This window comes from Sapajus apella, unplaced genomic scaffold (genome assembly GCF_009761245.1).
Source record: "Sapajus apella isolate SASKATOON/1434 unplaced genomic scaffold, GSC_monkey_1.0 scaffold95, whole genome shotgun sequence".
Lineage (NCBI taxonomy): Eukaryota > Metazoa > Chordata > Mammalia > Primates > Cebidae > Sapajus > Sapajus apella.
Window position 1 is genome coordinate 929,163 of NW_022437035.1, and position 14,398 is coordinate 943,560.

The 14,398-nt window shown below is 55.4% G+C and overlaps 2 protein-coding genes across 9 annotated transcripts in view; both read left to right on the forward strand.

The window, feature by feature from the left end:
• Positions 1 to 6,097, forward strand: part of GGT1 (gamma-glutamyltransferase 1) — a 44,506-nt gene extending 38,409 nt beyond the window's left edge. For 2 of the 4 annotated variants that reach the window (XM_032256632.1, XM_032256631.1), the window contains exons 11-16: positions 163 to 299; positions 4,519 to 4,706; positions 4,937 to 5,064; positions 5,165 to 5,277; positions 5,370 to 5,483; positions 5,786 to 6,097. In XM_032256632.1, the coding sequence (XP_032112523.1) occupies positions 163 to 299; positions 4,519 to 4,706; positions 4,937 to 5,064; positions 5,165 to 5,277; positions 5,370 to 5,483; positions 5,786 to 5,932 (827 nt within the window). In that variant the 3' untranslated portion in view covers positions 5,933 to 6,097. Of the gene's footprint in view, positions 1 to 162; positions 300 to 4,496; positions 4,707 to 4,936; positions 5,065 to 5,164; positions 5,278 to 5,369; positions 5,484 to 5,785 lie in introns of all 4 variants that reach the window. The other 2 variants (XM_032256630.1, XM_032256633.1) reach the window with 2 other exon arrangements.
• Positions 6,098 to 9,009: 2,912 nt separating this feature from the next.
• Positions 9,010 to 14,398, forward strand: part of GGT5 (gamma-glutamyltransferase 5) — a 24,899-nt gene continuing 19,510 nt past the window's right edge. The window contains exon 1 of one of the 5 annotated variants that reach the window (XM_032256625.1): positions 9,010 to 9,831. In XM_032256625.1, coding sequence (XP_032112516.1) covers positions 9,659 to 9,831 — 173 coding nt within the window. In that variant the 5' untranslated portion in view covers positions 9,010 to 9,658. The remainder of the gene's footprint in view (positions 9,832 to 14,398) is intronic. The other 4 variants (XM_032256629.1, XM_032256626.1, XM_032256627.1 and 1 more) reach the window with 4 other exon arrangements.

Consider the following 14,398-nt stretch of genomic DNA (forward strand, 5'->3'; position numbering starts at 1 on the left):
GCACCACTGCACCCCAGCCTGGGCAACAGAGTGAGACTCCGTCTCAAAAAAAAAAAAAAAATGCTCCTTGAGGTGGGCAAAATGGCTGAGGGAGCTGTTAACCATCTGAGCCCCTCTGAGCCCCTGGGGATCACCAACATGCCCCTGGCTCTCATCAACCAGGGTACAACTTCTCCCAGGCGAGCGTGGAGACCCCTGAGCAGAAGGGCCTGACGTACCACCGCATTGTAGAGGCTTTCCGGTTTGCCTACGCCAAGAGGACGCTGCTTGGGGACCCCAAGTTTGTGAATATAACTAAGGTAAGGGGCGGGGCCTGCTGCAGAGGCACCAGCTGGGCTTCCCAGGGCTGCTGCAGCCTCACATATGCTTTGTGAATCCATTCCTGCCACAAACTTTGATTGCAGGCCTACTGTGTGCTAGGATGGATTGGTGGGTGACCCCTAGTCTTGGCCTCTGCCCCACAGAACTCACAGTTTGGGTAGTTAGTGGCTACATTCCTACCCCAGGGCCTTTGCCCATGCTGTGGGTCTTGAGTGGTCAGTGATGAAGTGAGGAACATATGGGGGCACTGCATGATGAGAAGGCTGGGTGAAGCCAGGTGCGGTGGCTCACGCCTGTAATGCCAGCACTTTGGGAGGCTGAGGTGGGTGGATCATGAGGTCAGGAGTTCAAGACCAGCCTGGCCAAGATGGTGAAACCCCGTCTCTACTAAAAATACAAAAATTAGCTGGATGTGGTGGCGCGCACCTGTAATCCCAGCTACTCGGGAGGCGGAGGCAGAGAATTGCTTGAACCTAGGAGGCGGAGGTTGCAGTCAGCCAAGATCACACCACTGCACTCCAGCCTGGGTGATAGAGTGAGACTCTGTCTCAAAAATAAATAAATAAGCCGGGCGCGGTGGCTCACGCCTGTAATCCCAGCACTTTGGGAGGCCGAGGCGGGTGGATCACGAGGTCAAGAGATCGAGACCATCCTGGTCAACATGGTGAAACCCCGTCTCTACTAAAAATACAAAAAATCAGCTGGGCATGGTAGCGCGTGCCTGTAATCCCAGCTACTCAGGAGGCTGAGGCAGGAGAATTGCCTGAACCCAGGAGGCGGAGGTTGCGGTGAGCCGAGATCGCGCCATTGCACTCCAGCCTGGGTAACAACAGCAAAACTCCGTCTCAAAAAAACAAACAAACAAACAAACAAACAAATAAATAAATAAATAAATAAAATAAGAGAAGGATGGGTGAGAGGGAGAGGGCCAGGTGGACAGGGACCTTGGCCAACCACTCCCTGTCACTCGACTAATGCTTCCCAGATGCCACCCTTAATCCTGTACCGCCTGACCCACGTATTCACTAGGTGCCCCAGCTCCATGCTGGGTCCCTATGAGACCCCTGCCACATCCCTTCCCACTGAGGATCCTCACACCCCTCCTTACTTACTTGGGTCCTTGGCATTCCCGGGCAGACCTGCAGACGCCCCCCCCCACTGACCTGTGACCTCCCAGGAGGGACCTCAGCTGCCCGGGAGGTGTCTTCTCTTTCCCCGTGAGCATTCTGCACCTCTGACTCCCCTGCAGCCAGTGACCTGGTGTCTTGTCTCTCTGAGGGGACAGGGCCACTACAGCGTGTCCCTCTGCCCTCCCTTTTGGCTAAAGTCAGCTCTTTTATCCACTCACTGGTTCAGTGCGCTGTTCCAGTGTTCCTCTATTTTCCCCTTCATAATTTTTTTTTCTTATTTTTTTGAGACAGAGTCTCACTCTGTCGCCCAGGCTGGAGTGTAGTGGCATGATCTCAGCTCACTGCAACCTCCGCCTCCCATGTTTGAGCAATTCTCCTGCCTCAGCCTTCCAAGTAGCTGGGACTACAGGTGCATGCCACCACGTCCAGCTAATTTTTTATATTTTTAGTAGAGAGGGGGTTTCACCATGTTGGTCAGCCTGGACTCGAACTCCTGATCTCAGGTGATCCACCTGCCTCGGCCTCCCAAAGTGCTGGGATTACAGGCGTGAGCCACCACGTCTGGCATTTACCCCTTTATAATGGATCATTCCTGAAAGAAAGGCGGCTGTTGTTGCTCCAGAAGCTTCCATCTCCTGCCTCCTCCTGTTCTCTGCTCCTCTTAGGGCAAACATGGCCGGGCTATGTCCTCTCTCCCTTCAGGCTAACGCCTCCTGCTGTATTCCCATGCCACCAGATCGCCATGCCCAGCCTCAGTTTCCCCATCAGCAGCATCTCACATAGCTCACCACACTCTCCTCAAGTTTTCATTTTGCAAATTTTCACACCTACGAAAATGTAAAACAAACAAACAAAACCACCCAAGCGTCAGCGTTCCCTTTCTCTGGAGTGTGCAGGATGGACATTTCTGCCAGATTTCCTAACTGTCTCTGTCTCCACCCACATCTGTTGGTATTCATGTTTTCTCCGAGTGATTAGAAAGGTTGCTGATGTCACACTTCCGGGTGTGTCTCCCAGGAGTGAGGACTTGAGCATACCACAGCAGGATATCCGGGTGACGCACCTGTGTCCCTTCTGTTTACCTACAGTAGGCGTCCTTGGCTGTTTTGTTTGTTTGGAGACAGTCTCTGTCATCTAGGTTGGAGTGCAGTGGTGTGATCTCAGCTGCAGCCTCAACCTCCAGGGCTGAAGAAATCCTCCCACTTCAGCCCCCCAAGCAGCTGGGACCACAGGCACATGCCCCCACACCTGGCTAATTTTTGTATTTTTTTTTAGAGTCAGGGTCTTGCCATGTTACTCAGGCTGGTCTCAAACTCCTGGGCTCAAATCCCACCTCAGCCTCCCAAAGTGCTGGGATTACAAGTGTGAACCACTGCACTCAGGCTGTTTTTTTTTTTTTTTTGTTTTTGTTTTTTTGAGATGGAGTTCCACTCTTGTTGCCCAGGCTGGAGTACAATGCGCGATCTTGGCTCACTGCAATCTGCGATTCTTCTGCTTCAACCTCCCGAGTAGCTGGGACTACAGGCCTGAGCCACCATACCTGGCTAATTTTGTATTTTTAGTAGAGACGGGGTTTCTCCATGTTGGTCAGACTGGTCTCAAATTCCCAATCTCAGGTGATCCTCCCGCCTCGGCCTCCCAAAGTGCTGGGATTACAGGCATGAGCCACTGTGCTCGGCCTGCTCAGCCTGTTTTGTTGATTTTTAAAGCCGAGGCAGTCGTCTTGGAAAATGTCTCACGTCCTGGACTTGCCTTTCTGTTTCCTTGGGAGCAGATTCAGACAGAGCGTCTTCCCCTGTCGTTGGCCAGCTAGTCTGTGGGCCGTTGCTGAAACTCCCTTGAGGGACTCTCTTTGGCCTTCTGGGCCCACCCTGTCTGTCTGCCCCTCCCCTCCTCCTCTCCTCTTGGTCAGCCCTCACCACTGCCTTGGGGACCCCGCCAGGCTCGTGGCGTTCTGCAGCCACTCAATGTCAATACCTCCGTGTTCATCTCTCAGCCCGCCCTTGCCCATGAACTCCACACACGTAGGCCATGCTTTTCAGGTCTGATGAAGTATCCAAAATCAAGCTCCTGACCGTCCCCGCACCTGCCCCTTCTGCAGGGTTTACCTCCCTAGTCGGGGCCGTCCATGATTCTTCTCTTTGTCCTACCCAGGGCAAGCCATCATCTCTCACCTGGTTGACACCCGCAGCCTTTGAACTTTATCCTTACCCCCTCACAGCCACCAGAGGGACCCTGTGAAAACATTCCCCAGCCTGCTCACCCTCTGCCCTAAGCCTGTGTGGCCCAGAGCAAACCCAAAGGCCTTATGGGACCCAGGAGGTCCTGTGGGATGGGCCCAGCCTGCATCTGCCTCCTCTTCTCCCCTTCACCCCATTCACACTGTGCCTATCGCTCACCAGCCTGTACCACCTGCCTCAGGGCCTTTGTGCTGACTACTGAGGCTGCATTCCAGGCTCTTTTCAGACATTGCCTCCTCCGTGAAGCCCTCCCTGACCACTCTGTCCATACCTCATGCCTTTGCATTCCCCTTACCTTGCAGTGACCATTTAAGCCGCATTCCAGGCTCTTCTCAGATGTTGCCTCCTCCGAGAAGCCCTCCCTGACCACTCTGTCTATACCTGTGCCTCTCCATTTCCCTTACCTGGCTTGTGGTTTCAGCACTTTCCCCAGGTGCATTTGTTTTTTCTGGCATGAGGGCGGGGACCTAAGTGTCTGTTCCCTGTTGATTCCTCAGTGCGAGGCATGCAATGCAAGCTCTAGAAACATCTGCGTGAGTGAACGACTGATTGAATGCACTAAAGGTCTCAAGGCTGAGGGCCGGGCGGACAGACATTCACGGTTGCTGGAACTCTACAGACACAGGGGCTGGAGACAGGGAGTCAGACGGGTCATGCAAGGTGGCTGGGCCTGCCCTTGGGCCCTGGGAAGCCACGGAAGCCTATGGGTGCCGGAGGGTTGTGGTCAGAGCCACAGCTGGGGGCCTTCTGAGACCTGCTTGCACAACCCTGTGCCCCCCCGCACCCTCCCTCCCCACCTCCTCAGGCCAGCTCTGGGGTCTCGGCAGGTGATCCACAACATGACCTCCGAGTTCTTCGCCGCCCAGCTCCGGGCTCAGATCTCTGACGACACCACCCACCCGACCTCCTACTATGAGCCTGAGTTCTACACACCGGATGATGGGGGCACTGCCCATCTGTCTGTCATCGCAGAGGACGGCAGCGCTGTGTCGGCCACCAGCACCATCAACCTCTAGTAGGGACTGCTGGGCCGCCGGGGTGGGGCAGGTCAAGGGGCAGGTGGCCCAGAGACTGCCTGCTTATCCAGAAGGTGGCTCCATCACCTTTTATCCTGACGGGAAACTGAGGCCCTGCCTTGGTAGCTTGCTCTGGGCCTCACAGGGAGTATGTTTGAGCCTCAGTGGGTGGATGGGACCAGGCTGGGCCGAGCGAGGCCGGGCACTGTCTGACCTGGCTGGGCTGTAGCTTTGGCTCCAAGGTCCGGTCCCCGGTCAGCGGCATTCTGTTCAATGACGAAATGGACGACTTCAGCTCTCCCAACATCACCAACGAGTTTGGGGTGCCCCCCTCGCCCACAAATTTCATTTATCCAGGTATGGGGTGGAGGTCCGGGGGTGGGGGATTGGGGTGGAGAGGGACGGCTGTCTGGGCAGGCAGCTGACCGGCATCCCTGTCTTCTCCCGTTGGCCGCAGGGAAGCAACCACTCTCATCCATGTGCCCGACGATCATGGTGGGCAAGGACGGCCAGGTCCGGATGGTGGTGGGAGCTTCCGGGGGGACACACATCACCACGGCCACGGCACTGGTATGTGTCACCCCTTCCCTCCCTGGCCCTGCCCACCCCACCCAACCCCGCCCAGCGCGCAGGCCATGCTGATCACACCCCCCCATGCCCAGGCCATCATCTACCACCTCTGGTTCGGCTATGACGTGAAGCGGGCCGTGGAGGAGCCCCGGCTGCACAACCAGCTTCTGCCCAACGTCACCACAGTGGAGAGAAACATTGACCAGGTGGGCCGGGGGTTGGGGAAACTGAGTCACGGTGTGGGGCCACAGGGCATCCTGGGCTGGAGGCCTGGATCATCACAGAGCGGACAATGATTGGTGTCCTCCGTCTGGTACCTGGGCCATCTGGAGCTCCTGTGCCGTGAGGGCCAAGCCGCCTGCTTCAACGAGACCCAATAGGCCCCAACCTACTCTTCCTGATCTCCTGGCCCCAGATAGCACCACCTGGGCCGAGGCCTGTGACCACAGGCATGGTTCAGGTGGCATCTGGAGCACTGCTCAGGCCTCCCCTCTCCTCCCCCCGCCAGGCAGTGACTGCAGCCCTGGAGGCCCGGCACCATCACACCAAGATCGCGTCCTCCTTCATAGCTGTGGTGCAGGCCATTGTTCACACGGCTGGTGGCTGGGCAGCTGCCTCAGACTCCAGGAAAGGCGGGGAGCCTGCTGGCTACTGAGTGCTTGGGGCGGACACGGCCGACCAGCAATCCAGGGACAAGATACTCACCAGGGCCAGGAAGGGGACTTTGGAGGATGTGCCTCCCTGTGAGCAGCACAGCAACACAATAAATGAGGCTGCTGTACCAGGCTTCAGGCAGCCTCCCTGGCCTGGCTCCCCACTCTCCCGGCCTCTGTCCTGTATGTAAAATGGAGCCATCTGGCTGGGGAGGAAGGGAGAGGTGGGATTCGGAGATCTTCACACTGCGGGCGCTAGAACGAGCTTCAGCATCTTCAGCATGGGGAGAGCCAAGCGCGTGGCTGGGGGCCAGGGGCAGGTCTGCGCCAAGCCCTGCCCCTCCCAACCCTGAGCCCTAAGACTTGGGGACAGGCCCTCCCTTCCTGGGGCTGGGCAGCGACACTACCTAGGACCAGCCACCAGAGGGCACCACGAGCCTAGCGCTGACTTAGGCAGAGGGTGGCCAGCTGACGCCGGGAACCCTGGACGCCTTCTCAGACCCGCGGGCGTCCAGCTCACCCTGCCGAGGACACAGGGAGGTGAAGCTGAGGTCTGAGGAGTGGGGATTGGGCAAGAGCCTGGAGAAAAACATCCAGTCGGAGCCAAGACCTTGGGGGGGGCTTTCCAAGTACAAGCCCAGAATGAAACCCAAGCTTGTGATCCTCTCCAGAGGGAGGCCTGGTTCTCAGGGAACAGCAAACTGGAAGAGGTCCCCAGATCCCAGGGATCAGGGCTTGGCCCAGCTGGGGACACAGCCCGGATGGAGTGGGTCTGGAAGGGAACAGCTGGACACAGTGGCCTTCACCGTCGGCAGCCCCGCCAGTCCTCCCTTGGGGCCTGCTCCCTTGTCCTCTGCACACAAGTTTTCCAACACGGGGGTGGGGTTCTGGGCAAGGCTGGTGGAGGTGGGCTGGTGAGGGGTAGTGGTCACAGCCCAGCACCTGGATATCGCCAGGGGCCCTGGGGCCAGGGACCACGTCATGGCTCTCTTTAAGGAGCCGGAAAACCTGGTGATTGCAAAGGGCCCATGGGCAAACAGTGTTTTGTGCCTGCCGAGCAGAGTTCCACTGAGTCTGAGTCCTGGAGGGTTCTGCCTCTGGGACTCCCCAGGGGTGAGAGGGGACTGGGCTTAACTGGTGTACAAGTGACTCCTCAATCCTTATTTACTTAATTTTTTTTTTTGAGATGAAGTCTCAGTCGCCCAGGCTGGGGCGCAGTGGCATGATCTTAGCTCATTGCAACCTCCGCCTCCTGGGTGCAAGCAATTCTCCTGCCTCAGCCTCCTGAGTAGCTGAGATTACAGATACCTGCCACCATGCCTGGCTAGTTCTTTTAAATTTTTATGAGAGACGTGGTTTCACTATGTTGGCCAGGCTGGTCTTGAACCCCTGACCTCGAATGATTTGCTTGCCTTGGCTTCCTAAAGTGCTGGGATTACAGGTGTGAGCCACTGCACCCGGCCTATGTAATTTTTAAAAAATTTTATTTAAACGAATAGAGATGGGGTCTTACTCTATTGACCAGGCTGGTCTTAAACTCCTGACTTCAAGCAGTCCTTCCATCTCAGCCTCCCAAAGTGCTAGGATTACAGGGGTGAGCCACTGCACCCGGTCTCAATCCTTATTTTAGCCTAAGAGGAAAGGCTGTGGCCCCATTTGCAGGGGAGAAGACTGAGGCTGGAGGGGCAGGCCTTGCTCTGGGTTGTGTAGCAGCAGGAGAAGTCAGAGCTGGCCATGAGGCTTCCAGGACCCGACACACTGGTGGGGCACACCACGGTTCTCCAGGTCTCATGGGGCGCAGCCCAGGACTACCTCGGGGGCTAGGGGACTTAAATCCTCTCTTTCCGTCTCATCGCCCCTGCCCCCATCATTTCCTGAGTAAGGACATTCAGGGATGTCCCTCGCTGTGCCTCTAGCCAGGACCAGAATGACACCCATTCCTTTCCCTGGGCCTTTGCTCAAACAGTCCTTGCACCCTGGCCTCTGCCTGACCAGGATGGTGGGGAGAGAAGGGGGGGGGGCATCCCCCAAGCTGCTGTCGCCACTGTCCCTGCTGCCCTGGCCTCTGGGCTTCGAGGGCTGCAGCGGGTGGGTGGGTGGCCTGGCCTGGGCCCAGGAATGTGCTTTGGCTCCTGATTGAGCAATGTCACTGAGACTTGCGAGTTGGATGGGGGTGGGAGGAGGCGTCCACAGACCCCCTACTGCGAGAGGCAGCCGTGGGAACAGCCTGCCTCTAAACAACCCCTCCAGCCCAGGCTGACCAGGGGCTCTGGCTGGACATAGGGGCCTGGCAGGCTATGTGGCCTGTAAGGACACAGTCTGTTTCTGTGCCTCAGCTTCTCTGCTGTCCAGGTCGAGGGCTCTGACTCCAGGTGTAGACATCTGGAGCCGGCAGTGCTCAGCTGGGAAGGAAGTGGGGAGGACTGGGGGGGCCGCATGGGAAGGTGTCCAGCCCACATCACCTGTACCCTGGCTGAGCCTGGTCAATGGAGCCCCTCAGTGGGTCCTCACTCCCCTGGTTGCCTCCCAGATAAGCACCCTGAGGCCTGGGGAGGACAAGGCCAGGCCAGTGTCCCCAGAGAGGAGGCACTGCGAACACGGTAATAGCAGATTTGGATTCAGGAAAGCAGACCCGCAGCCAGGGTGGGGAAGAGTTGCAGGCGGGGCGTGGCACGGCACCCAGGTGGCTCAGCGTCCCTCCCTGGAGGCCCATGCTGCATTTCCAGGACAGCAAGGCCCAGGCATGGATAGTCCCAGTGCCAAGCATGGGCATTCCCCACATGAGTATCTTGTAGTCATCAGCGTCTGGTGCTCTCAAGTCTGCCTGTTTTCAGTGCAGACTGGGAAGCCTTTGGTCACCCTGGGGAACTGGGGGACCCAGGCCAGGCTGCAGAAGCATAGGGACTTGAACCCAGGTCCTGAGTGACACTACCTTGGGTCCCTCTCCTTCTGTCTCTGTTCAGCTTCACCTTGACGCTGCCTGGGCTGGGCCATGCAGAGAGGGTTAGGGATAGAGGTGGGAGCTGGGGTTAGGGCTCCAGGGAAGCCTGGCCGGTTGGCGGGGAGAGAGTTGAGCGGTCCCAGCTCTGCTTTACCGGGAGCTGCCGGGAACCCAGGGAATGGTGTGGCGGTTCTTGGGAGCCCTGCCCCCACCTAGCAACCGCAGTGCAGCAGGCACTTCTCAAGCACATTGGGACAACGTGGCCCTGGGCTCTGGCGGGTAGCAGGCGGGGCGTCGGGACCTACCACCAGTAGGGGAGTTAACACAGCTGCTGGCTTCGCTAGGCAAGGAAAACTCCCCTCTGACGCTTTGCTGGCTGGCCTCCTGCCAGGAACAAGCATGAACTGAAAACTGGAAGTTGAGGCGTGAGTTTGGCTACTTCATAGTGTGCACTTGGGGAAGGCAGCAGCTCGCCACAGCTGCCGGCCACCAGCCGTCTATCCGTCCACCCATCTGTCCATCTGGCAGCCCGCAGTTCAGATCTGTCTAACTGTCCCCCATCTGTAAGCCCGTCTCCATCTGACCATCTTTCTCTTACTGTTCTCTCTGTCCAGCTATCTGGACTGTCTGTCAGTCCATCTTCGTGTCTGTCTCCAGCCCCACCTGTTTGTCCATCTGTCCAATTACCTGCGAGTCTGTCTGTGCATCTTCTTGTCCCTTCGTCTGCCCACCCATCTGTCCCTCTGTCTGCCCACCGGCCTCCCCTCTCCTCCTGGGCTGCGGAGCCATGGCGCGGGGCTGCGGCACTACGGTCGGTCTGGCGCTTCTGGGGCTGGGGCTGGCGCTGGCTGTCATAGTGTTGGCTGTGGTCCTCTCTGGCCACCAGGTCCCCTGTGGTCCCCAGGCCTTTGCCCACGCTGCTGTTGCTGCTGATTCCAAGGTCTGCTCGGATATTGGACGGTGAGTGAGAGGTGGGAGGGAGCTGGGTGGCTGTTGGCAGCCAGCCCCTCCTGGAGAAGGCGTGTGTGTGTGTGTGTGTGTGTGTGTGTGTGTGTGTACGCGCGCACGCGTGCACGTGCATCGGCCCAGGAAGCAAGAGCCATGTGGGTTTGGGCTTCACCGCCTGCAGGGCTTGGGCACGAGGCAGCCTCAGGTTCCTTGCCCAGAACAGGTGGCAGGGTGTGCCTGTGGAGCAGATGGGGATTTAGGGACGATGATGGTGGTGTGTGAGTCTATGCCCGGCTCCAGGGTTCAGGAGGCCCATTTGCATAACCCATTTGGGAACCGGTCTGGCCCCGCCTGACCCTGCTGGCTGGTGCAGGTCCCTCCAGTTCTCCAAGGTTGCGGTCTTCTCCCAAGCTCATAGGTGAAGGGGTTGAGAGGCTCCCTGTGCGGGTACTGGACTGCTGGGGTCCACACAATGCTGCCACAGCCCGTCTGCCCTGACTCCCGGCACGGGGCCACATCTCTGATCTCTCAGTCCTGGGATACCCATTGCCCCACCCCTCACATCCCCTCTCCCTGATTCAGGGCCTGGGTCCCGTGAGCTGAGTGATTGATACTTGGTGCCCTGGATGAGAGCGTGGTAGAAAGGGGCGACAGCGGGTGTTTCCCGACCCTCTTCCAGGAAGCCCAGCCCAAGGAGGGCCTCCACCGCTGCCGCTGCAGAGCGGGAACACACAGGATGCCCCTTCCTGCCCCCAGCCTCCCACTGGGCCCACAAAAGCCACGGCAAGCATCCCCTCCCTGCCAGCCACCTGGTCTGCTTCCCAGAAGTTCTGTCTTGCAGGCTATTGGAAGGGTTCCAGTGCTTTGTAAACTGAAGGGAACAGCACTAAAGCAAGGGAGGCTGTTCTCTCTCTTTGTTCATTCATTCACCTTTTCATTCATTTCTTCCTCCCTCCATTCCCCCATCTGTCCATCCTTCCCTGCCCTGATTGCTCATGCCACCCTCCAGCCCCTCATGACCTGGTCCTTTGGTTTAGCTTCAGGGCTTTCTGTCTCCTTCCACAGGGCTGAGAATGGCAGCTCAGGGACAAGTGGGAGCTGGTGACTGCTTGGCCTCCCCAGTGGCTCCCAGGGGATTCAAGACATTGACGTCAGAGGCCACCCCGGGCAGTGCTCCTTCTCTGCTCAGGAGGACATACAGAAATGCGGCACCCACTTAAACTTGAAGTCGCAAAGTTGCAAATGAGACTGGGGTCTCAGGCAGCAGAGACCACCCGTGGGCATGTGGCCTTTGGGAATGGGGACCTGCTGCCGCAGATCTCCCAGTGGAGTCTGGACCTGCGATGCCTCCCAAGTGACTGTCTGGGGGTCTCCCATGCCCTGCTGTGTGCGTGAGGGTCAGTGGTTGAGTAGGGATCTCTGCTCTAATGCTTCCTCTGCCCACATCCCTCCAGTTCTCCCTTGGTGAAGAGATAGGATGTGGTTTGCAACAGTATTTTGTCAACGACTCTCTCCACTTCCTGTTTTAAGAAGCTGGGAGTGGAAGAGAGCCTGGGTCCGGCCCCAGCTGCTGCTGCAGAACAGGGGTCACTGGACTCTGGGACCCTGGCTGGGCTGGCTACGGGCCTCAGCGAGAGGCCTGCTGCAGCATCCTCCTGGCCAAGATGCCTCCCTGCAGGGATCCCTGGCCAGACGCTGCTGCAGGGTCTGCTGGGGCCACCAGAAGCCCATGCTCCTGCCTCCGTCTCTCCCCTCTGTGCTTACCTCTCACTAGCAGGTCCTCCCAGAGTCCAGTCTCCTCTTTTTTTTTTTTTTGTTTTGAGACGGAGTCTGGCTCTGTCACCAGGCTGGAGTGCAGTGGCATGATCTTGGCTCACTGCAACCTCCGCATCCTGGGTTCTAGCGATTCTCCTGCCTCAGCCTCCCAAGTAGCTAGGACGACAGGCACATGCCACCACACCCAGCTAATTTTTGAAATTTTTTGAATTTATTTTTATTTATTTATTTTTTTTTAGAGACGGGGTCTCGCTATGTTGCCCAGGCTAGGGTGCAGTGGCTATTCACAGGTGCGATCCCACTACTGATCATCATGGGAGTTTTGACCTGCTCCGTTTCAGATGTGGGCCGGTTCACCCCTCTTTAGACAACCTGGTGGTCCCCCACTCCCAGGAGTTCACCATGTTGATGCCAAATTTAGTGTGCCATCACTCCCGACAATTTTTGAATTTTCAGTAGAGACCAGGCTTCACCATGTTGGCCAGGATGGTCTTGATCTGTTGACCTCATGATCTGCCCACCTCGGCCTCCCAAACTGCTGGGATGACTGGCATGAGCCACTGTGCCCGGCCCTGTCTCCTACTCTATCAGCACCAGCGTTTATTCTTTGGATTCTGCTACAGCCAGAGCCCCTGGATGCGGGTCCCTAAGGCTTATGTGAGTCTGGACCCAGCACTGTGCCTAATAGATGTGCAAAAGGAGCATGGTGACAGTGAGGTCTCTCATCTCCAGCATAATGTCTGTTTTGATCTTTGTAATAAAGGCGATTTTTGGCCAAACACGGTGGCTCACATATATAATCCCAGCACTTTGTGAGGCCGAGGTGGGTGGATCACTTGGGGTCAGGAGTTCAAGACCAGCCTGGCCAACAAGGTGAAACCCCGCCTCTACTAAAAATACAAAAATTAGCGGGGCATGGTGGCGGCTACCTGTAATTTCAGCTACGCTGGAAGTTGAGGCAGGAGAATCTCTTGAACCCGAGAGGCAAAGGTTGCAGTAAGCCAAAATTGCACCACTGCACTTGAGCCTGGGTGACAGAGCAAGACTTGGTTTCAAAAAAAAAAGTTTTTATTTTTGTTCTGATGGTTATCTTAATATCTTCATTCTATAATTATGTGTTTTACATAATTATGCTAGCTATATAAGATATAGTGCCCCTAGTGTTTTGGTTTTTTGGACATTCTATTCACTCCTGATGCTTAATTTCTGTGTCAGTCAACTTGGCTAAGCTATGGTGCTCCGTTATTTGGTCAAATGCTTGTCAGTATCTTACCGGGAGGTTATTTCATAGATGTGATTAACATTGACAGTCAGTTGACTTCAAGCAAAGCCAATTAACCACCATCATGTGAGTGGGCCACATCCAGTCAGTTGAAGGCCTTGAGAGTGAAAACTGAGGTTTCCTAGAGAAGCAGGAATCCTGCTTCAAGATTAACACAGATGTCCTGCCTGGGCGTCTGGCCTGCTGACTGCTCTGCAGATTTTAGCTTCTAGACTTCGAGATCAGGTCTTACCTGAATTTATAGCCTGCTGGCTTGCCCTACGGATTTTAAACTTGCTAGTCCCCACAATCACATGAGCCAATTCCTAAAATAAATCTCTCTCTGTCTATGTATAAACTATTGGTTTCGTTTCTCTAAAAAAACTTTACATCCAGTTTCCTGGATGTTAAGTTCTGGAGGTTTTACCTCCACTTTCCTGGATGTCAGTACTGAAACTAGCTAGTAACTTCTTTTTCTTTTTTCTGAGACTGAGTTTTGCTCTTGTTGCCCAGGCTGGAGGACAATGGCACCATCTCAGCTCATCACAACCTGTGCCTCCGGGCTTCAAGTGATTCTCCTCCCTCAGCCTCCCTAGTAGCTGGAATTACAGGCTCCCACCACCATGCCCAGCTAAATTTTGTGTTTTTAGTAGAGACAGGGCCTTGACATGTTGCAAGGGCTGGTCTCATACTCCCAACCTTAGGTGATCTGCTTGCCTCAGCCTCCCAAAGTGCCGGGATTACAGGCGTGAGCCACCGCACCCGACTGCTAGTAACTTCTTTTCCGTGATGTGTCTCTTATCTCTAATAATACTTTTCTTCTTAAAGTCTACTTCATTAAAAATAGTTATGCTGGGCATGGCGGCTCACGCCTGTAATCTCGGCACTTGGGAGGTAGAGTGGGTGGATCGATGAAGCCCAGGAGTTCAAGACCAGCCTGGGCAACTTGGCGAGACCCTGCCTCTACAAAAAATACGAATATTAGCCGAGTGTGGCTAATATAATTCTAAGTTGGCACACGTATAGTCCCAGCTACTTGGGAGGCTGAGGTGGGAGAATCACTTGTGCCTAGAAGGCAGAGATTGCTGTGAGCCAAGATCACGTCACTGCAAGCAGCCTGGGAGACAGAGTGAGGCTCTGTTTAAAAAAAAAAAAAAAAAAAAGGTTATACAGCTTTCTTGGTTAGTATGTGCAGGATATATTTTTCATTATTTTCCACCTTTCTGTATTCTTATATAAAACACATTAGTTGGGTTTTATTTTATTTTCAATTATTTTAATTTTTATTGATTGTCCTTTTAAATGTAACTACCAATTTATTTGGGTTGAAAGCCACCACCAACTTGTTTTCTGTGCCTATTCTGTTTCTTCTTATCTCCTCTTACATCTTGTTTTGCATTTACTATTTTTATTATTCAGTTTCCCCTCTCTATTAGTTTTGTGACTGCGCAGTCTGGAGTTATTTTAAAAGATGACAGTAGATTATTTTAGAGCTTACAACATGCATCCTTCATTTATCAAAGTCTACCATTAGTTAGTACT